Genomic DNA, 20,385 nt, shown 5'->3' with positions numbered 1-20,385 from the left:
GGTATATCTATTGCTAGAACTTTCATCACATATTGGTTTTGACTTTTATTGACCGGTTATTATGCATCGTAACATTTACATGTAGTTTATTATAGACGGCTGAATTGTAATGAAGTGGTGTTATGATTTGCACTCGTACATAGATTGAGAAACATTTGGATGGACCCGTCACTTTTAAAATTTAGTATTTTTTTTTTTTATTATTCATTTTTATTTTGATTGTCCTTTTTTTTTTTTCTGGTAAGTTCATACAATAGATTCATGGATAATGACATTACAATCACAGGTTTGATACTTTGCACTTGCCATAGGTTTTATCCTCCAAAAAGTGTCATGTGTCATCTGCATTAAAGCGACCCTCCAGTCTCTGGACAATATTCGAAATGTTATGGAGTAATAATATCTGATGCCATCCAGTTGCCCCCCTCTGTTTTGGATCTGCCACTTTAAGGTCCCCTCTGTGTTGTCACAAATTGGCCACAGCGCTTCTCAGACTGAGTCTGAGACCCTTCCTCTGTTTGAGTATTGGACAGAACTGCTCACGTGAGCAGCTCTGGCCAATCCGAAAAACAGTGGGCGTGTCTCAGAATCCTAGCTGTTCTGAGACCGGAGGGTTGCTTTAATGCTTGTCCAGGGTTGGTTGAAATGGATGCAGGTTTTTTTATGTGCTTTCATTGCATGTTGCAGTAACTATTCGCATATCATATGGCAATGTATCGTTGAAAGCACAACCTACATGTAATAAGATTAGGGCTTCGTGCACATACCTGTGTTTGGGGTCCGTGTCCAACAGATCCCAATTATGGTGCCTAAAGAAGTCTATGGGCGCATACTGTTCCTCAATCTGCCTCCAGTGTTACAGCATTACATCTCAGGAGGAATATGGTGCCTAAAGGTCCATGTTAAGGACCCATAAATCAGTCCATGTACAGGTTTGTACACCGATAATAGCTGTCTACATGCAGCCTAGAGGCCGTACACATATTTTATGTCTTCTCTGCTGCTTTTCAGCTGTGCTACACTCCCTATCCCTGGCTCTGTCCCACCACTATAATTTACATTATTGACATGGTTGTTTGCATTGATGTAAGCGTGCTGTGCCACCGCTACCCAGAAGGAAGGATATTTTTTAATTATTTAACAATTACATTCACATCGTGGCTTTTGTTTATAACAGAAGCTGCAACGCTCTGCGGATCCATTGTACGATTGATGGCGACAGACCCTCTTGACTAAGGCCTCGTTCACGTTTGCCTTGGAGACTCTGTTAGGGGCCTCCATCGTAGATCCGGTGAAAATACGGGAAGCAATATCACAGCATGCTGAGCTATTATTTCGGGTAAAACCATAGACACCTGATGGTGGTGTCTGTAGTGCAACAGAACTGGTTCTTCCGGTATTTTCGTTGTTCTGTTACTCTGACGGAGGACAACAGTAAGGGTATGTTCACACGGCAACGCCAATTACGTCTGAAATTACGGAGCTGTTTTCAGGCGAAAACCGCTCCTGAATTTCAGACGTTTTGACAAGTGCACGCGTTTTTCGCGCCGTCTTTTACGGACTTAATTGAGCTGCTTTTCATTGAAGTCAATGAAAAACGGCTCCAATTACGTCCCAAGAAGTGACATGCTCTTCTTTGAGGCGGGCGTCTTTTTACGCACCGTCTTTTGACAGCGGCGCGTAAAAAAAAAAGCCTGCCTGCGCAGAACACCGTTAGACCCATTGAATTCAATGGGCAGATGTTTGGAGCCGTTTTTTGCGGCCGTAATTCGAGGCGTAAAACGCCTGAATTACGTCCGTAAATAGGGCGTGTGAATATACCTTTAGTCGGACGCAGATGTGAACTCAGCCTTAGGCTCCATGCACATGCATTTTTTTTCCTCCCGTAAACACTGGCATAAATATGGGTCACACGTATTCGACCCGTATTCCACTAGTATTTACGGACCCGTTTTCTCTGCACTAATCGGCAGCACCGTCTCTCTATCAGTGCTGGATAGAGAGAAGGGGCAGCCCTTTCGGGCAGAGTTTCCGCAGCGATTGAAAGTAAAAGAAGTTCATACGTACCCCGACGCGTCCCTCTTTTGACTTCCAGTCCGACCTCCCTGGATGAAGCGGCATTCCATGTGACCGCTGCAACGGTCACATGGGATGAAATGTCATCCCGGGAGGCCGGACTGGAGGAGGAAGAAGCAGGGAGTTCTAGGTAAGTTAACTTTTAATACTATTAACTCCAGCGGCAGTCACTGTCCCGGGTGCTAAAAGAGTTACTGCCGATCAGTTAACTCTTTCAGCACCCTGGACAGTGACTATCCCCTGATATCGCCTAGCAACGCTCCCGTAATTACGGGTGCACACACGTAGCCACCCATAATTACAGGAGCCCCATAGACTTCTATGGGCCTGCCCGTGCCGTAATTACGGCCTGAAATAGGACATGGTCCATATCTTTCAACGGCCCGGACACCTTCCCGTACGCAAACGGGAAGGTACCCGTGGCCAATAGAAGTCTATAGGCCCATAATTACGGCCTGTAATTACGGGCGTTTTTATGTTCGTGTGCATGAGGCCTTACAATGGGGTCCATCTGGTTTCCATTATGGTGTCTGTGGCGTTGACTTGTACTACATGCAGCGCTTTTTCTCTGATCAAATCTGATGGAATTTGCAAACGGGTCCTCGGCCTCAAATGTAAACAAAGTCTTCGATCAGTCTTACAACATCCTTGTGTACGGTCTTGGGCATTCCTTATATGTGGAGCTGGGAGCTGTGTTCTTATCTAATGCATTGTTAAATTGCATTTTTTGGTGTATTTGTAATGAATTATTTTTTTTATCTTTTTAATTGCTGATTTGATCCAGGCCATGGACACCCACAGCTCTTGTTCGGGATCTGAATTATTTTATACAAGGACATTGGGGACAAATGTTTCCTATTTGCATTTTAAAGCTACCACTGGATCTCCAGTTGATCTGAAGACCCATTTTTTTTTTTTCCCCCATTTGGAAATATTGCATGTTGCAGCCATTTAAAGAACACTTTTGTATGAATTGTATGTATTAGGGAGCAGATTTTTGACATCTCGAACATACAGGTGACAAGGCTCTGTAGGGTGGCCATTTTTGTCATAATCCGCAGGAAAGGGGCAGGTTAAGGGTCTTCACGCGGTGTGGTTAAATAGTTTGTTTTCTGCCATGATTTTCTCAAAACTGCTTCATTTTGCTTCGATTTTGTGAAAATCACACCAAAAAAATGTGGTTTGACTGCACCGTGTGAAAAGAGAAACCGTTACCATTTTTTGGTTATTTGTACCAAAGGTGGGTCGTTTGCAGTCCTTGGAGGCACTGACCCAATAATGGATTAATGCACAACACAGTTTCTTTTTACTAGGAACCTCTGAGAAGAAACACCAGAGAAGGTCCAATCGGACTCGTTCAGAATCTGAGAAGTCCTTGGAGTCCGTGCCAAAGAAGAAGGTGAAAAAAGAGCAGGTGGGTTGCATGACCAGTTTGCTTTCTCTCATCACCAGTTGTTAGGTCAGTGGTGTCCACGGGTTGTGGTTACTTGTCCCATTAACAACTCCTCTCTGACTAAATGTGTGGCTGAATAACTTGTATGATTGGATGACGTGAATTGTATCTAATCTGTACTATTAAACCATACATAATACATCTGCCTTGTATTTTTATTTTATTATTTACTATGTTTTTTGTTTTTTTAAAGATTTTTTTTTAATAATTGTTTTGGCTATAATGTACAGATTCCATTTAGATAGCTACGTCCAGAAATAAATTTTCCCTGCAGCAGCCGCTGCAAGGTACATGTAGCAATACTTCCCGGCCATACATTAGAATGGCATTGATACTTTGGATTGGACCAGGATTACGGCTACGGCCGCGTGCAGGGGGCCTAATGTTTCTATGTTTTTCCAGTAAGTTTACATATAAGAAAAAAAATCTTGAAAAAGAGACTGTATATAACGGTTGCGGATTTCTGTTTTGTGCTTTTGGCCTGATGTACATAAAGGGTTATTCCCTTTTCATATTTATAACGTACGCTAAATCGCCTTTGAGAAATTAAAGGCCTATTCCCATCACACAATGTGCTGGCGTATCTCTACCCAACAATCCTGAGAATGAAGTGGCCGCAGTGCTGATTTAGCGATGTGTCCCCTTCTATGTTTTCTGTGCACTGTGGTGCCTCCTGCCACCCGGCTGCAGCACGGCCTTATTCCCTTAAATCGAGCGGTGTTGCAATTCCCTGCACAGTGGGTTCTGCTGTGAAGATGGTAACGCCCATGCACTCGACCGTAGAATTCGTCTGTAATTGCGTACCGTAGTTACGGATCCATTCATTTTTATTGACCACGGACCCCTTCCCATATATTTCCGGGAAGGTGTCCGGGCCGTAGAAAGCCTCCGCAAAAGATAGGACATGTCCTATCTTTAGATTTTTATGGACCGTGCCCCCATGCTTTGTATGCGAGCACGGGCCGAAAATACGTGTGGCGGTCCGCGGACCGTTATTACGGGCACGGTCATGTGCATGAGGCCTAACAATGAAGAATAGTTTATAAACCCCCACCATTCAGAGAGTGATTTCATATCCTAGCGGTATGGGAATAACCCTTTAAAGTAGACCTTTAATTTATGAAAGGGGATTTAGTGTACATTATGAATATGAAAGCTTATTCGCCTGCTAGATTTTATTTTACAGACTCCAATATGGCAGCATTTGTAGTTCTCATGATAAGCTTTCTGCATACTCCTTGATAGTTTTTGTCAAAGGGACATTGCGAAGAACCATCTACATCAATGTGAACACGCATCTGTCACTGTTCAAGCCATTAGGGGGCGTACGTGTAAGCAATGATAACATGGCAAAGTAAACGATATATAAAAATAAATACCATACTTATACACTCCATTTTTTCTTTTTTTATCTATTCATTCTGGTAGGTCTCCTTTTGGATTCCTTCACACACCATTTTTTTTTTTTTTGTGTCTTTTTTTAATAAAATCATCTACTGAAAATGCCAACTTAATTTTTTCTTTTATAACGGTTACAATGTGTTTTAACTATTCATTACATTTATACAATGTGTTTTTTTTCTGCCATTTTTTCAAGTCCTATATGTTTTTTTTTTGTTTTTTTTTGTTTTTTTTAGCTTGATCTGTACTACTATTATACTCCGTTCACAATTAGCATCATGGCGTCTGTTCAAAACGGAGCCGTGACAGGTAAATTTTTTGCACGTTTGCCAATGAATCGTGACGGATTCTATTGACCTTATGATTGAGGTTTCTGTCAGGGTTTCCGTCAATTTTTGACAGGAAGAATAACGATGGAGACTGCGCTATTCTATGCCGTCAAAAATAATAGCCACTATTGGAAATAATACCAGTCTGAGCCTTAGATGCTTGAGAGTCCAGCTCTATTGGTAATGAAAAAAAAATTACGGCAATCACAGTGAAACCTTGTTTGGGACAACCACCAAAATGTTTTCCGAGGCTTGGCCTTAACATAGAGGCCAACATACAAAGATCAGGGGTTGTCTTCTCAAGGCGGTGGTCTCTTTAAGAAGGTTTTACTGTATATATAAATAATATACCAAGTTTATGTCACACTCTAATATAGATTTTACTACTAATAAGGCTCATCTGTTCACTTAAATTCCGATGTGTATTTTTGCGGCAGAAATCAGAGGCCTTGAATTTCTGCCACGGGTGTGCCACAGATCGGCGCGAGGATTAGCCACATTGTCATTCAATGAGACTAATCCTCGGCATTTCCTTCTCGCTACTTTATCACCACCACGCATTACACCCCTATGTACTGTATTGCCCTAGATGGATTTTGGTCTAGCTAGCATGCTGATGGAAGCTGCCACTTTCTCTTAATAATTTTACTTTTCATGTGTTCTTATGTACGACCTAGCAAAATGCATCAAAGTGTATTAAGCTGGTGTAATCCTGAGTAATACCACTCCTATCTAGGACACAAATATTTGGTCAGTATTTGTGGGTACATCCAAGTGTTGTCTCTTTTGAGGACTGACTGACAGAGTGATTCACACCAGTACAGATCATACCCCACAAAAAGTTCCTATTGTAAAATCATAAATCGCTCTTTCTTTCCATTCAATATATTCACATTTAGTGCATGTTAAATTTGGTGAGGAAATTTTATGCTGGGAAAGCCGGTCCCAGGAGCTTACATTGCAGGAGACACCTCCAGTATTTCCTTGTAGATAGTAATCTGTGTGGGACCCAAGGTAAGGCAGTCCTGAAAAGGTTTTCCAGTGAGAATCCAGCAGAAGGTTGCAGTAACAAGGACTTGAGTCCGTTACTCTCATGGGGTCATCAAAGGTATCCAGGAGATGATCGGTCACAACACATATTTGCACCCCGTCCGATGATCCACATTGTCTGGAATCTCATGTTCAACGTATATAACCCCTGCCCTAGTCCAGAATAAAGAAGAGAAATCTAGTAGTACAGTAGAAATATATGGAAGATTGCGCCACCGCCTTGTCCTTGTAGAGGTATTCGGGTAATCAGACGGTGACTGTTGTACTTGTCATTTGATAAACCATTGTAGAGTCTGGTTGTGCCACAGATCATGTAGAAGTGGCAGAAGTTAAAACGTATAAGGATATGCACCAAGTTTCTACTCTAGAATAAAAAAGTGCTCTATGTTATGTATACGTTTTGCTTGTTTCCATCATCACACCATTTCAATATGGGGCAGTGTAGGGGGGGACTTTACAGGGTTATTCCCATCTAAAACATTTATGGCATATCCACTGAATATGCCACCAATGTCTGATGGATGCGGGTCCCAGCTCTGGCACAAGCACCTATCTTGTGAACGGGGGTCCATCTCTTCATTGATTCTCCATCTGGATCAGGCAACCACCTCACCAGAGGAGACAGGTGTCATACATGTCTTAGATGAGAAGAACCCTTTGAATCACTTCAGGCCTTAAAGGGGTACTAAACGTTCAACAAACTTCTGACATTTCATAGTGACATGTCAGAAATTTTGATCGGACATGTCTAGGTACTGAGACCCCCACCAATCGCTAAAACAAAGTTGCAGAAGCGCTCGTGTGAGTGCTGAGCTGCTTCATTTCTGCTTGGCTTTTCTCGCAAAGCTGATGTAGCGGTGTACACCAATGTAGAGCCCGAGAAAAGCCAAACAGAAACTAAGCGACTCAGCGCTCGCATGAGAGCTTCTGCCGCTTTGTTTTAGCGATAGTTGTGGGTCTCAGTGCTCGGACCCCCACCAATCAAAGCTTGTGGAACGTTTAGTTAGCCTTTTAACTTCCTTCCTGCGAGATATCTAAAATAACTTGAATATCTTAGCAAAACAAGAAATGACAAGCGATTTTTGTAGGGAACTTGCTATTTCTTAAGTCCTGTGATCACAGCAGCCTCTGCAATGTTTCAAGCAGTGTATAAGAGTGTGCTGAAGGGGATGGGGGGCGGAGGGGGGGGGGGGGGGAGAGTAGCAAGTTCAATGTAAGATGGCAGGCTTGTACAAAGGGACTGACCGGGCTGCAGCTAAATTGTGAAAGTTCAGGTAAGGCTTCGTTCACATCTGCGATATGGCAGAGCCCTGACAGGCACAAGCGGAAACCATGGGTTTCCCTTTTCCATCACCATTGATTTCAATGGTGACGGATCCGGTGCCAATGGTTTCCGTTTGTCTCAGTTGTGCAAGGGTTCTGTAGTTTTGCCGAAATCAATAGTGTAGTGGACTGCGCTATTGATTCCGTCTAAAAAACAAACCATTAGCAATGTTTCCGTCACCATTGATATCAATGGTGATGCAAACAGATGCTGTGGTTTCCGTTGCGGGGTTCCACGACGGACACCTCTGACGGAACCCCTCAACGGAAAGCCAACGCTGATGTGAACCAGCCCTAAGATGCACTAAATTTATTAAAAGGCGCAAACCTTCTAAAATAAATGTTGGTCTGTTCGTGCGCTACAAGCTAAAATCATCTAGGAGCTGGCATCGGTTTTTCCTATAATTTGCGCCACTTTCTGGCATAAATAATAGTAAGGCCTTATTTACACAAGCGTGTGAAACAGCCGTCCCACGGACCGTTGTAATTCAATGTGGCCGTTCACACAGCCGTTGTTTCAACAGACCGTGTGAAGGGTCCGTGAGAAAATAGGACATGTCCTATTTTTTCACGCATCCCTCCATAGACTCATCTATGGGGATGCGAGACATCGCATCCCGCAGCGCAGAGCACGGATGCACCTCGGACGTGAAAAACTGCAATTTTTCACGTCTGAGATGCGCAACGCTCGTGTAAATAATGCCTACATTTGTTGGGACCCCACCCACTTAAAAAAAAATAAACCCAAAAAAGGGCAAGTGCACCAGAAAACGGTACAAACCACGGCAAGAAAAGACATGCTGCCCCCCCCCCCCCCCCTCGTGAGCGGCCAGAAGCCGTCCGGGGGGAAAAAAAAACGCCTCTGACTCCCATTTAAATCAATGGGGCGGGGGAGCGATTTCAGCTGTTTTTTCAGCGGTTTCCGCATCGAAATCCGTGCCAAAAAACTCTGCGTCAACAGGGCTTAGAGAGGAATTCCCTTCTCAATCATTTATGACATATCCACAGTATATGCCATACATGTCCAATATATGCAGGTCCTACAACTGAGACCTGCACCTATCCTTAGGACTGGGCTACGAAGTTACAAGGTGGCTGGGTTTTCCCAGAAACGGTCGAGTGTGTTTTGCTACGCTGTTTTCAGATTTCTCATAGAAGTGAATGGGAATTATGGAAACAGCGTAGGATAGTGAGCTATGCTGTTGTGGAACTCGGGAGCAATAGAAACATTGCTGTGCTACGCTGTTTCCATAACTCCCATTCACATCTCTGGAAGTTCTGAAAACTGCATCGCAAAATGTGCGCGGCTGTTTCCGGAAAACACATTTACATCGTAAGTCCATGGCTGAAGGACGGGGGGGGGGGGGGGGAGCAGTGGCCCCCGTTCTAGAGATAGGTGGGACTCACATCTATTGGACATTTATGGCATATCCTTTGGATATGCCATAAATGTCCGAGATGGGAAAACCCCTTTAATAAATTTCCCCAGTATTAGTTGTATGTGTGTGCACAAATCCATAATATTGGGCCAATAGCCTTCTGTGGGCCTTTCTGTACCTCCATGTGCCTCTAGTTTTACATCAAGCCACAAAAGTGAGAAAATAAGTGGCGTTCTCCATCTCATTCTGTATTATGGCGGAAATCTACCCAAGATGCATTGCTTCTAGATGAGAATACCGCTGCAGCCTGTGCCTTTTGGTTTATCTCCATACATGTTCATGGACCCGTTATGGCATATTCACACCCGGCAGATTTACCTCAGAAATGTCTGAGGAAAATCTGTTTCATACATGTTAATGGAGTTATTTTGCGGCGTGTCCACCATTTTCTGCAAGCCCCATTCCGTAGTACGGAGCGTGTTTCACATCCGCGTGTTGTCCATTTAAATAACTGACCGTACACTGACCGATGCAACTCAATGGTGCCACTCACACATCCCTGTTTTTTCCCCGGTGCGTCTGTCCGTTGAGTGAAACACGCCACCTGTCCTATTCTGGTCTGGTTTTTTTTTCGGAACAAACTCGCTCATCGTCTTTGAGTGTGTGAAAAAACGGACATCACACGGATGACGTCTATGGGCTGTCCATTTTTCACAAATCAGTTGCTAAAGAGAAGTAGAGAAAAAAATAAAAGTTAAATCAGGAAGTGCTTGCAGAGGAGAAACACAGATGAAAAATGGATGCCAGAAGGAAACCACACTGACGCAACATGGACAGTCCAATGCGGGAAAAACGGCCCGTTTTTTTGCGGACGCAAATTGGATACACTTGTGTGAATAAGGCTGCGCTATGTATGCTGAGGTGGCATTTTGCACACAGCTGCTGTGGTATTTTACTGGAACCTTATCTGCCATGTTGTCTGCATGACTCCTGCCACACCCTGCAGCGTCACCACTTTTGCCAAATAGCAATTTTTCCAGTCACGGCAGCCACCCCACCTATTTCCTGACGCAAAGCTTTGAGGTAGCGGTTTCCACTGTGGCGCCTTCCGTGACTGGATCATACATGACGTTAGGGGAAATTGACTATCTGACTGGATTTCATATTACATTCAAATCCATAGTGCCCCATAGCAAACTTCAGAATAGTTCCCATACTGACAGCTTGGCCAAATGTACTGTTTGATAAAAGGTAATGCCCACCATCATTTCATAATAATATTTCTTTAACGTTAAGGAGCTGAGGGAAACTGTCAGAAAAACAAATTTGGCTGCAAGCAACCACCACTAGGGGGAACTCTCTATTGAACTCAATGGGAGCTGTAAAAATTTATATGTAAGTGAGCTCCCCCTAGTGGTGGTTGCCGCAAACACCATGACAGGAAGTTGTTTAGTCCCGCCCAGTTCCCTGCGTACATTACCGGGTGCTGACTGCTGGCACTGGTCAAGGCTGTCTGCCTGCAGGTAGTTAGTGGGCATCTCTACGGTCCATATTAGAAGTGAGGGCATTATACAATGGTGAGTACAGCCCCAATGACCTAAACTAGTCATAGTCTTTTTGTGCCTTCTTCATGGTTTATGCAGAATTCTAGATTTTCCATAAGTGTAAAAAGTATTGTTCCATGTGACTAAAACAGTAAACTCCATTCACTGACAGAAATCTGCAGATTTGAGGGCATGCTGGGAAAGTTGGATGCTAGAACCAGGTTTACATGCCAAGGACAATGCCAGCAGAAACCACATCTCTTATACATGAAGGACTTGCTGAGCGGAGTAGATGTTCTGGTACATTTACATGCCAAGGACAATGCCAGCAGAATCCACATCTCTTATACATGAAGGACTTGCTGAGCTGAGTAGATGTTCTGGTACATTTACATGCCAAGGACAATGCCAGCATAAACCACATCTCTTATACATGAAGGACTTGCTGAGCTGAGTAGATGTTCTGGTACATTTACATGCCAAGGACAATGCCAGCAGAAACCACATCTCTTATACATGAAGGACTTGCTGAGCGGAGTAGATGTTCTGGTACATTTACATGCCAAGGACAATGCCAGCAGAATCCACATTTCTTATACATGAAGGACTTGCTGAGCTGAGTAGATGTTCTGGTACATTTACATGCCAAGGACAATGCCAGCAGAAACCACATCTCTTATACATGAAGGACTTCCTGAGCTGAGTAGATGTTCTGGTACATTTACATGCCAAGGACAATGCCAGCAGAATCCACATCTCTTATACATGAAGGACTTGCTGAGCTGAGTAGATGTTCTGGTACATTTACATGCCAAGGACAATGCCAGCAGAATCCACATCTCTTATACATGAAGGACTTCCTGAGCTGAGTAGATGTTCTGGTACATTTACATGCCAAGGACAATGCCAGCAGAAACCACATCTCTTATACATGAAGGACTTCCTGAGCTGAGTAGATGTTCTGGTACATTTACATGCCAAGGACAATGCCAGCAGAATCCACATCTCTTATACATGAAGGACTTGCTGAGCGGAGTAGATGTTCTGGTACATTTACATGCCAAGGACAATGCCAGCAGAATCCACATCTCTTATACATGAAGGACTGGCTGAGCTGAGTAGATGTTCTGGTACATTTACATGCCAAGGACAATGGCAGCAGAAACCACATCTCTTATACATGAAGGACTTGCTGAGCGGAGTAGATGTTCTGGTACATTTACATGCCAAGGACAATGGCAGCAGAAACCACATCTCTTATACATGAAGGACTTGCTGAGCTGAGTAGATGTTCTATACGTCCGTGTGCTGTCCGTTAAAAAAAATATGGGGCTATTCAGACGTCCGTGATTTTGTATGCCGCGTATTTCCGTTGCGTGAAACTCACTGTGCGTAAATATTCTGGCCCGTTTTTGCGGACCGCGTCGCCCATTAAAGTCTATGGGTGCGTGAAGATAACGGACATGCGCGTGCTTTCCGTGTTTCACGCAACAGTTGCTATAGAGATGCTGAGAAAAAAAAAATGAATAAAAAAATGTGCACCAACACTGACATTAAAAACTGATGCCACACGGAACGGCCACTGATGGCACGCAGAACTGAAATGCATTAAATACTGTCCGTTTTTTGTGGAAGCAAAACGGACACGCTCGTCTGAATCAGGCCTTACTTGTAGGTTTTTAGTGAAGAGTCCGTAATTATTTCCCACTTGAATTCCTACCCCCTCCCACGTAAGCTAGCACGGAGCCACTCTGGCAGGCTCGCCCTGTCCATGCCTTCCATGGACAGCCATTTATTTGGACTGCCGCCATGTAATACTACATTTCCCACTGTAGTAGAAATGTATGTCTGGCCTCCGCTTCCCACAGTGAACAGTTGATCGCTAGTGGTTTTTGATTCCGGATCCGCACCAATCCGCCTGATCGTGGACCAGCTTCAGTCCAAAAAGGTTCGTCCTGATGAGACCCCCGTTAATGAGAAGATTAGCCTCTCTAAAGGCCGGATTCCCATGTTGCGTAAACGCAGCGGAATTTCCACAATGGAATTCTGTGTGGAAATTCCCCAACATTCACAGTACCAGCAAAGTGAATGAGAGTTTCACAAATCTCTTGCACATTCGGCAGAAGAAATCCACAGCGAAAACGTTTATAAATTGCCCCTCGTGCGTTTTTTTAATCTGCAGCATTTCAATTTATGCTGCTGATTCGTTGCTCTTTTGTTGCGGGTTTTCCCCAATTCAAGGTAGAACCCACAACAAATAGCAAGTGTTGCGACTTTGTCGGCGAAACGCTTTGTTTCCGCTGCAAAAATCTGGAAAAAAAAGTGTTTTTTTAAAAAGGTTAATACTTGGGGTATGTTCACACGCCTACTAAAAAACATCTGAAAATACAGAGCTGTTTTCAAGGGAAAACTGCTCCTGATTTTCAGACGTTTTTTAAGCCACTCCCGTTTTTCGCGGCGTTTTTTATGGCCGTTTTTGGAGCTGTTTTTCTATAGAGTCAATGAAAAACGTCTCAAGAAGTGACATGCACTTCTTTTTCGCGGTCATCTTTTTACGCAGCGTTTTCTCGAAAATGTGGTGTAAAAAACACCGCATCGGAACAGAACGCCGTATTTCCCATTAAAATCAATGGGTTCTGCTTCCGTTTTTTTCAGGCGTTTTTCGAGGCGTAAAAGCCCCGAAATACGCCTGAAAACACTACTCGTGCATATACCCTAAGGCCTCATTCACACGACAGGGTCCGAGTGTCGGCCGGTATTTTCCCGGCCGGTATGCATCCGGTTTGCATCCGTTCCGGGCCGTGTTGCCGTTTTTACCGGCCGATTTGGACCCGATTTGCATCCGGTTTCTTCCCTGACCGTTTTTTAATCAGATTAATTTTTTGCACTTTACTTATTTTTTTATTATTATGGTCTGTCCCTCAAAGGTCAAAAAAAGACCTTTTTGGAACTTTTAATTTTTTTTTTCTTTCCTTTACACCATGTTTTTCCACTGTAACTGGAGCTGCACAGCAGCCCCAGTTACAGGGAAAGCAGCCCCAGTTACAGGGAAATCAGCCCTCTCATAGTGACGATTGTCACTAATAGGGCTGTGCTGGGTCTAGTTAGACCCAGCTGCATTCTGTCACTAACGGCACCCGGCGATCATGTGACCTGTCACATGATCACCGGGAGGAATAGAGACAGCGCCGCTGCTGCTGTCTCTATTCATATACACAGCGTTCATTGAAAAAAAGACATCGGAGAAGACAGAAGCAGCGAAAGCTGCTTCTATCCTCTCCTCAGGGTCCCCGGCAGTCACTAACAGCCGGAGACCTGACACTCAGCTGCCCGATCGCTCGGGCAGCAAGTTAAAACCCGAGCCGTAAAAAGTCTATGGCTCGGGTTTTAAGGACCCTGACCGCTGGCCGTAAAAATACACAGCCAGCGGTCGGGAACCGTAACAAGCAGGGGAAGGGAGCCAGCGCAGCGCTCCCTTCCACCTGCTGTACACCCCGGCACTGCCACACAGTATCTCCAGCGTAGCCATTCGTCCGAATGGCATCAACTCCTCCTCCTCACATGCACTCTGCGCTGTGAGGAGGAGGAGGAGAGTGTGCACGAGCGACGGTAGACCCGGCCATCACTCGGGACACATCCCGGTGATGGCCGTGTATTACCCGGCCCCATAGACTTCTATGGGGGCCGGGTACCCGGCCGAAAATAGGGCATGTCCCATTTTTTGACGGCCGGTTTTCCCGGCCCGTCAAAAAATCGGTCGTGTGAATAGCCCCATCTATTATTCCTAATGCAGCCTAATGTCCGCTCTCCTGACATAGTAAATGAGTGCATTCGTCGTGAAATAACAATTCTGGAGCATCTTTTCTTGGATTTCTGTGGTATGCCATTCCTCTGTTATTCCTCCTGGAAATGCATTCATAAATTAACAACTGGGTGTTACTATTCAACTCGTCGGTAAGGTGTGTCCCTACACAATCTGACACTGCCAGCACTGATTTAACAGTGCTGGGGATCATCTGCTTGACAAGGGGAATGGTACCGGGTAGAATATCTGCCAATGTAAAACGGTTTTGGTAGGCAGCACAGTGGTTTAGTGGTTAGCACTGTTACTTTGCAGCACTAGGGGCATGGGTTCAAATCCAACCAAGAACGTTCTGTTGGCTTTCCGAAGTGGCCCTGAAATATTTAACAAAATTAAATATTTAGTCTGGTGAAAGGGACTGATGAAAGGGATAAAAATCTGTATATATCTTAGGCTCTGTACACACGAGCATGTCCGATTGCGTGCGCAAATAACAGACTGTATTTCATATCCGTGTGCTTTCCATTCCACATGAGGGTGCTTTGCGGGTGGCATCCGTTTTTCACGTCCGTGATTCTCCTCTGCAAGAACTTCCTTTTTTTTTTTTTTTCATTTCTCTGCATTTCTTTAGCAACTAATCCATGAAACATGGACCTATGTAGGAAAAAGCCCGCATGTATGAATAACCCCACTGACTTTCATGGGTTCGTGTGCTATGAGTTATTTCCACGGATGGGGAGCACGCTCGTCTGAATGAGCCCTTAGGCTCTGTTCACATCACATTTTGTGAACCAAGTTTAATATGTGCACTGGAAGAGTCCCCGTCGCATACGTCGAACATATTCACGTGGCATATGCCAAAAGGGTGTCCTTTTGGCATTTGCTGAGCCTGTATGTATCGGCATTTCAATTGTTTTTTTTGCTATAAAGAATACTAAAGAGCTCCTATTATATACGAAGGGATACAGAAAGGAAAAAAAAAGGACTGCGGCATACATCATCTTCCGTATGTTCACATGGAGTTTTTTGCAGGCAGAAAAAAAAAATAAACATTTTGACCAGCCTGCACTTTCTTTGCCACGTTTTTCGCTGCATTTTCCGGTTGCAGCCCTTGAGCACCGCGGCTATAAAACGCTGCAAAAAACGCTTTCTCTGCCTCCCATTGATTTCAACGGGAGGTCATCGATGGAGTGGCTGAAAGAAAGAGCATTTCGCTTCTTTTTTCCCCATAGCGCTTTTTTCCGCTCGTGGGAAAACACTCCTCCGCCAACCATTGAAATCAATGGGAGGCAATTTTTGGCGCTAAAAACAGCGCCAGAGAACTCCGGGTGAACTAGGTATACATCAGGAAATCCTCTGAGATGTAGTTTTAGTATTCGTTTATTTTGCCTTTGCGAGCACCAATATACTTGTGGGATGTATTTTTTCTTTTTATAAAGGTCCTATTGCCATTTTTTGGTCTTGTTCACATACTGCTTTAGATGGCTGGAATACTGATCTGTACGGGAGACAGATAATGGGACCAGATCCCATCAGGGTCAGAAAACGGGGAAACCTTTACCAAATAAAACCTTTGTCCTGATGGGATCAGATTTATTATTGACCGTTCTGCTGATGTTCCCACCATCTGAATGAACCTTTATAATTCCCATCTTGGACATTTCTGGCATGTGCACAATGGAGAAGTGACCGCGCTTGCATTTGGCTCTCTATCGAAACTTAGAGAATTGGGCTCTCTCATAGACTTCAAAGGAAATATCGGACCTCGGGGACCCTCACCTATCAGATATATTTATGACATGTGTAAGATGGGAATACCCTTTTAATGCTAGATTTACTAAGGGACTTATATAGAGCAGATCCTTGTAGCAGTCACACCAAGCCATATCATGAAACTGGCGTGCAATTTTAATCTTGTAACTTTTTTTTACCCATTTATGTTTCTCCATTTTTCCATTGCTAGTGATATTAAAGTAGTTGTCCACGACCTATCTACAGGATAGGTCATCCGTGTATGATCAGTGTGGGTCCGACATATGGACCCCGCACCGATCAGCTGCTTCGGCTGCCTCTGGGCATCGGATGTTATGACGGGTATGCAGTAGTTGGAGCCGGAAGCAGTTGGCTCCATACACTGCATAGTGGCCGTGCTGCAGAACTGCAGCTCTGCTCCTATTCTCTTGAATAGGAGCAGAGCTGCAGCACGGCCACTATTCTGTGACCGGAGCCATCTGCTTCCGGCATGGACATACGGTGCCCGGAGCAGATGATCGGTGCGGGGTCCGATTGTCGGACCCCCACCGATCATATACTGATGACCTATCCGTTGTCTTGTCTTGGACAACCACTTTAAGTATAGCAGCAAACAAAATAAAAGTTGCAGGCACAGATCGGGCAAGTTTCATAAATTTCTCAGAGCCTAAAAAAAAATTGCAGCTGTAAATTGCACCGATGGTCACAAGACCTGTTGCATTTCTGGACTGGAACTTTTGCTGTCACAATACAGAAGTAGTTGGGTTGTCCTAGTCTTCAGGCCCCATGCACACAGCAGTATTATTGATTCGTTATTGATTCGTGTTGTGTAGGCTGTAATATGGTCGCCGTAGTCTTCTATGCTGAGGCTCACAGGTTTTTTTGTTTGTTTTTTTTCTCACGGTTCTTATATGAATCTACAAGGAAAAAACCATGTATCCTGTAGCATCACCTGCTGTTTTACATGAGTCATTCTCCCCTAGAAGCATGACACCGCGGAGGTATCCGGCATCAGATTGCGGTTTTCATTTTTCAAACGCCCTCTGACAGATGAGGTCTGGAATGTGATTGGTTGCGAAGGACGGCTTCACTTTTCCTTTAACCAATTTAGATAAATCTCTGCATCTGAGAACAGCCTACAACTGTTAACTTGCGTGATTTTTCCCATTTACTTTCATGGGAATGTGACTCAAGAAGTGAATATCACTACAGTATTGGGGTATGTTCACACAGGCTATTTTCAGGCCGTAAACAGGGAAGCAGAACGCCTCCAAACATCTGCCCATTGATTTGTTCCGACTGGGCGTTTTTTTACACCTCATTTTTCAAAAAACGGCACGTAAAAAGACGCCCCGTAAAAAAAGTGCATATCACTTCTTGAGCCGTTTTTCATTGACTCAATAGAAAAACAGCTCCAAAAACGGCCGTAAAAAAACGCTAGTTTGATTAAAAAACGGCTGAAAATCAAGAGCTGTTTTCCCTTGAAAACAGCTCTGTATTTTCAGACGTATTTTGTTAAGCGTGTGAACATCGCCTTAGGCCCCATGCACACGACCGTAAAAAACCTCCGTTTTTGCGGACCGCAATTGCGGTCCGCAAAAACGGACCCATTCACTTTCATTGAACGCGGACACCTTTCCGTAGCACTACGGAAGGGTGTCCGTGCAGTGGAAATGTTCCGGGAATTATGGAACATGTCCGTTCTTTTGCATTTTGTGGGCCGTGCTCCCATACTTTGTATGGGAGCACGGCCCGAAAATGCGGCGGTCAGTCGGCGGCCGGCCGTGCCCGCAATCGCGGGCCGTGATTGCGGGCACGGTCGTGTGCATGGGGCATTAGGGTGTATTTATATGTTTTTTGTCTCGAGGCCAAAAACTGCACCCAAAAATGCATGCGTTTTTGCCACGATTTGCTAACTGCAAAACAATACTGAAAAGCATCGGTTTTTCCGTGTGAATATACCATTAGACCAGGGCCGCACCTAGACTTTTTGTAGCACTACTGATTTTATTTTAACCCCTTCCCCCTTTAGCCACTTTTGACCTTCCTGACAGAGCCTCATTTTTCAAATCTGACGTTTTTCACTTTATGTGGTAATAACTCCGGAATGCTTTTACCTATCCAAGCGATTCTGAGATTGTTTTCTCGTGACTTATAGGACTTTATGTTACTGGCAAAATTTGCTCGATACGTTCAGTATTTAATTGTGAAAAACTTAAAAACTTGTGAAAATTTAGCGAGAAATTGCCATTTTTCTAAATTTAAATGTATCTGCTTGTAAGACAGGCCGTTATACCACACAAAATTGTTGCCAGCTAACATTTCCCATATGTCTACTTTATGTTGGCATTGTTTTTTGAACATTCTTTTATTTTTCTAGGACGTCACAAGGCTTAGAACTTTAGCAGCAATTTCTCACATTTTCAAGAAAATTTCAAAAGGCTATTTTTACAGGGGCCAGTTCAGTTGTGAAGTGGCTTTGAGGGCCTTACATATTAGAAACCCCCAATAAGTCACCCCATTTTAAAAACGTCACCCCTCAAAGTATTCAAAACAGCATTTAGAAAGTTTCTTAACCCTTTAGATGAAACACAGGAATTAAAGCAAAGTAGAGGTGAAATTTACAGATTTCATATTTTTTTGCAGAAATAAATTGTTAATCCATTTTTTTTGTACCACAGAAAGTTTTACCAGAGAAATGCACTCAATATTTATTGCATAGGTTCTGCAGTTTTAGGAAATATCCCACATGTGGCCGTAGCGTGCTACTGGACTGAAACACTGGCCTCCGAAGCAAAGGAGCACCTAGTGGATTTTGGGGCCTTATTTTTATTCGAATATATTTTAGGCACCATGTCAGGTTTGAAGGGCTCTTGCGGTGCCAAAACAGTGGAAACACCCCCACAACTCACCCCATTTGAGAATCTACACACCTCAATGAAATTATCTAGGGGTATAGTGAGCATTTTGACCTCACAGGTTTTTTGCAGAAATTATTGGAAGTAGGCCGTGAAAATTAAAATCTACATTTTTCCCAAATAAAATGTAGGTTTGGCGATTTATTTATTTATTTATTTTTTTTCCTAATTTCCACAAGGACTAAAGGAGAAAAGGCACCACAAAATTTGTAAAGCAATTTCTCCCGAGTAAAACAATACCCCACATGTGGTCATAAACGGCTGTTTGGACACACGGCAGGGCTCGGAAGGGAAAGCGCACCATTTGGCTTTGAGCTCAAATTTAGCAGGAATAGTTTGCGGAGGCCATGACACATTTGCAAAGCCCCTGAGGGGACAAAACAGTGGAAACCCCCCACAAGTGACCCCATTTTGGAAACTACACCCATTCAGGAAATTATCTAGATGTATAGTGAGCGTTTTGACCCCACAGGTTTTTTTGCAGAAATTATTGGAAATAGGCTCTGAAAATGAAAATCTAAATTTTTTCAAAGAAAATGTAGATTTAGCTAATTTTTTCTCATTTCCACAAGGACTGAAGGAGAAAAAGCATCGCAAAATTTGTAATGCAATTTCTCCCGAGTAAAACAATATCCCACATGTGGTCATAAACGGCTGTTTGGAGACACGGCGTGGCTGAGAAGGGAAAGAGCACTATTTGGCTTTTGGAGAACACATTTAGCAGGAATGGTTTGCGGAGGTCATGTCACATTTGCAAATCACCTGAAGGGACAAAACAATGAAATCGCCCAAGAAGTGACTCCATTTAGCAAACTACACCCCTTGAGGAATTCATCTAGGGGTGTAGTGAGCATTTTGACCCCACAGATGTTTCATAGATTTTATTAGAATTGGGCAGTGAAAATAAAAACAATCCTTTTTCTTCAATAAGACGCAGTTTTAGCTCAAAATTTTTCATTTTCTCAACAAATAAAGGACAAAAAGAACCCCAACATTTGTAAAGCAATTTCTCCAGAGTACGGCAATACCCCATATGTGGTCATAAACTGCTGTTTGGACACACTGCAGGGCTCAGAAGGGAAGGACCGCCATTTGGCTTTTGGAGTACAGATTTTGCTGGATTGGTTTCTGGGCGCCAGTGGGACCAAAACATTGGAAACCCCCCAGAAGTGACCCCATTTTGGAAACTACACCCCTCAATGCATTCACCTAGGGGTGTAGTGAGCATGTTAACCCTGCAGGTGTTTTGTAGAAATTAGTGTGCATTCAATGTTGCAGAGTGAAAATGGGATTTTTATATAGATATGCCAACATGTGGTACCCAGCTTGTGCCACCATAGCAAGACAGCTCTCTAATT

The 20,385-nt window shown here is 43.8% G+C and overlaps 1 protein-coding gene and 1 long non-coding RNA gene across 6 annotated transcripts in view; one reads left to right on the top strand and one right to left on the bottom strand.

Annotated features, from left to right (window-relative positions):
• The window catches only part of NSD3 (nuclear receptor binding SET domain protein 3), a 131,901-nt gene that overhangs the window by 57,648 nt on the left and 53,868 nt on the right, over positions 1 to 20,385 (top strand). For all 5 annotated transcript variants that reach the window (XM_075858827.1, XM_075858825.1, XM_075858830.1 and 2 more), the window contains exon 7: positions 3,390 to 3,490. In XM_075858827.1, coding sequence (XP_075714942.1) covers positions 3,390 to 3,490 — 101 coding nt within the window. The remainder of the gene's footprint in view (positions 1 to 3,389; positions 3,491 to 20,385) is intronic.
• Positions 5,075 to 10,348, bottom strand: LOC142750059 (uncharacterized). Its single transcript, XR_012882556.1, has 3 exons — positions 10,274 to 10,348; positions 9,539 to 9,736; positions 5,075 to 6,673 (listed from the first exon to the last, which is right to left on the bottom strand). It is a non-coding gene; the product is annotated as an uncharacterized LOC142750059 (long non-coding RNA).

The sequence above is a fragment of the Rhinoderma darwinii genome, chromosome 3 (genome assembly GCF_050947455.1).
Source record: "Rhinoderma darwinii isolate aRhiDar2 chromosome 3, aRhiDar2.hap1, whole genome shotgun sequence".
Taxonomy (NCBI): domain Eukaryota; kingdom Metazoa; phylum Chordata; class Amphibia; order Anura; family Rhinodermatidae; genus Rhinoderma; species Rhinoderma darwinii.
The sequence above is the reverse complement of the archived record's forward strand: the minus strand, read 5'-3'. Positions and strand labels throughout refer to the sequence as shown.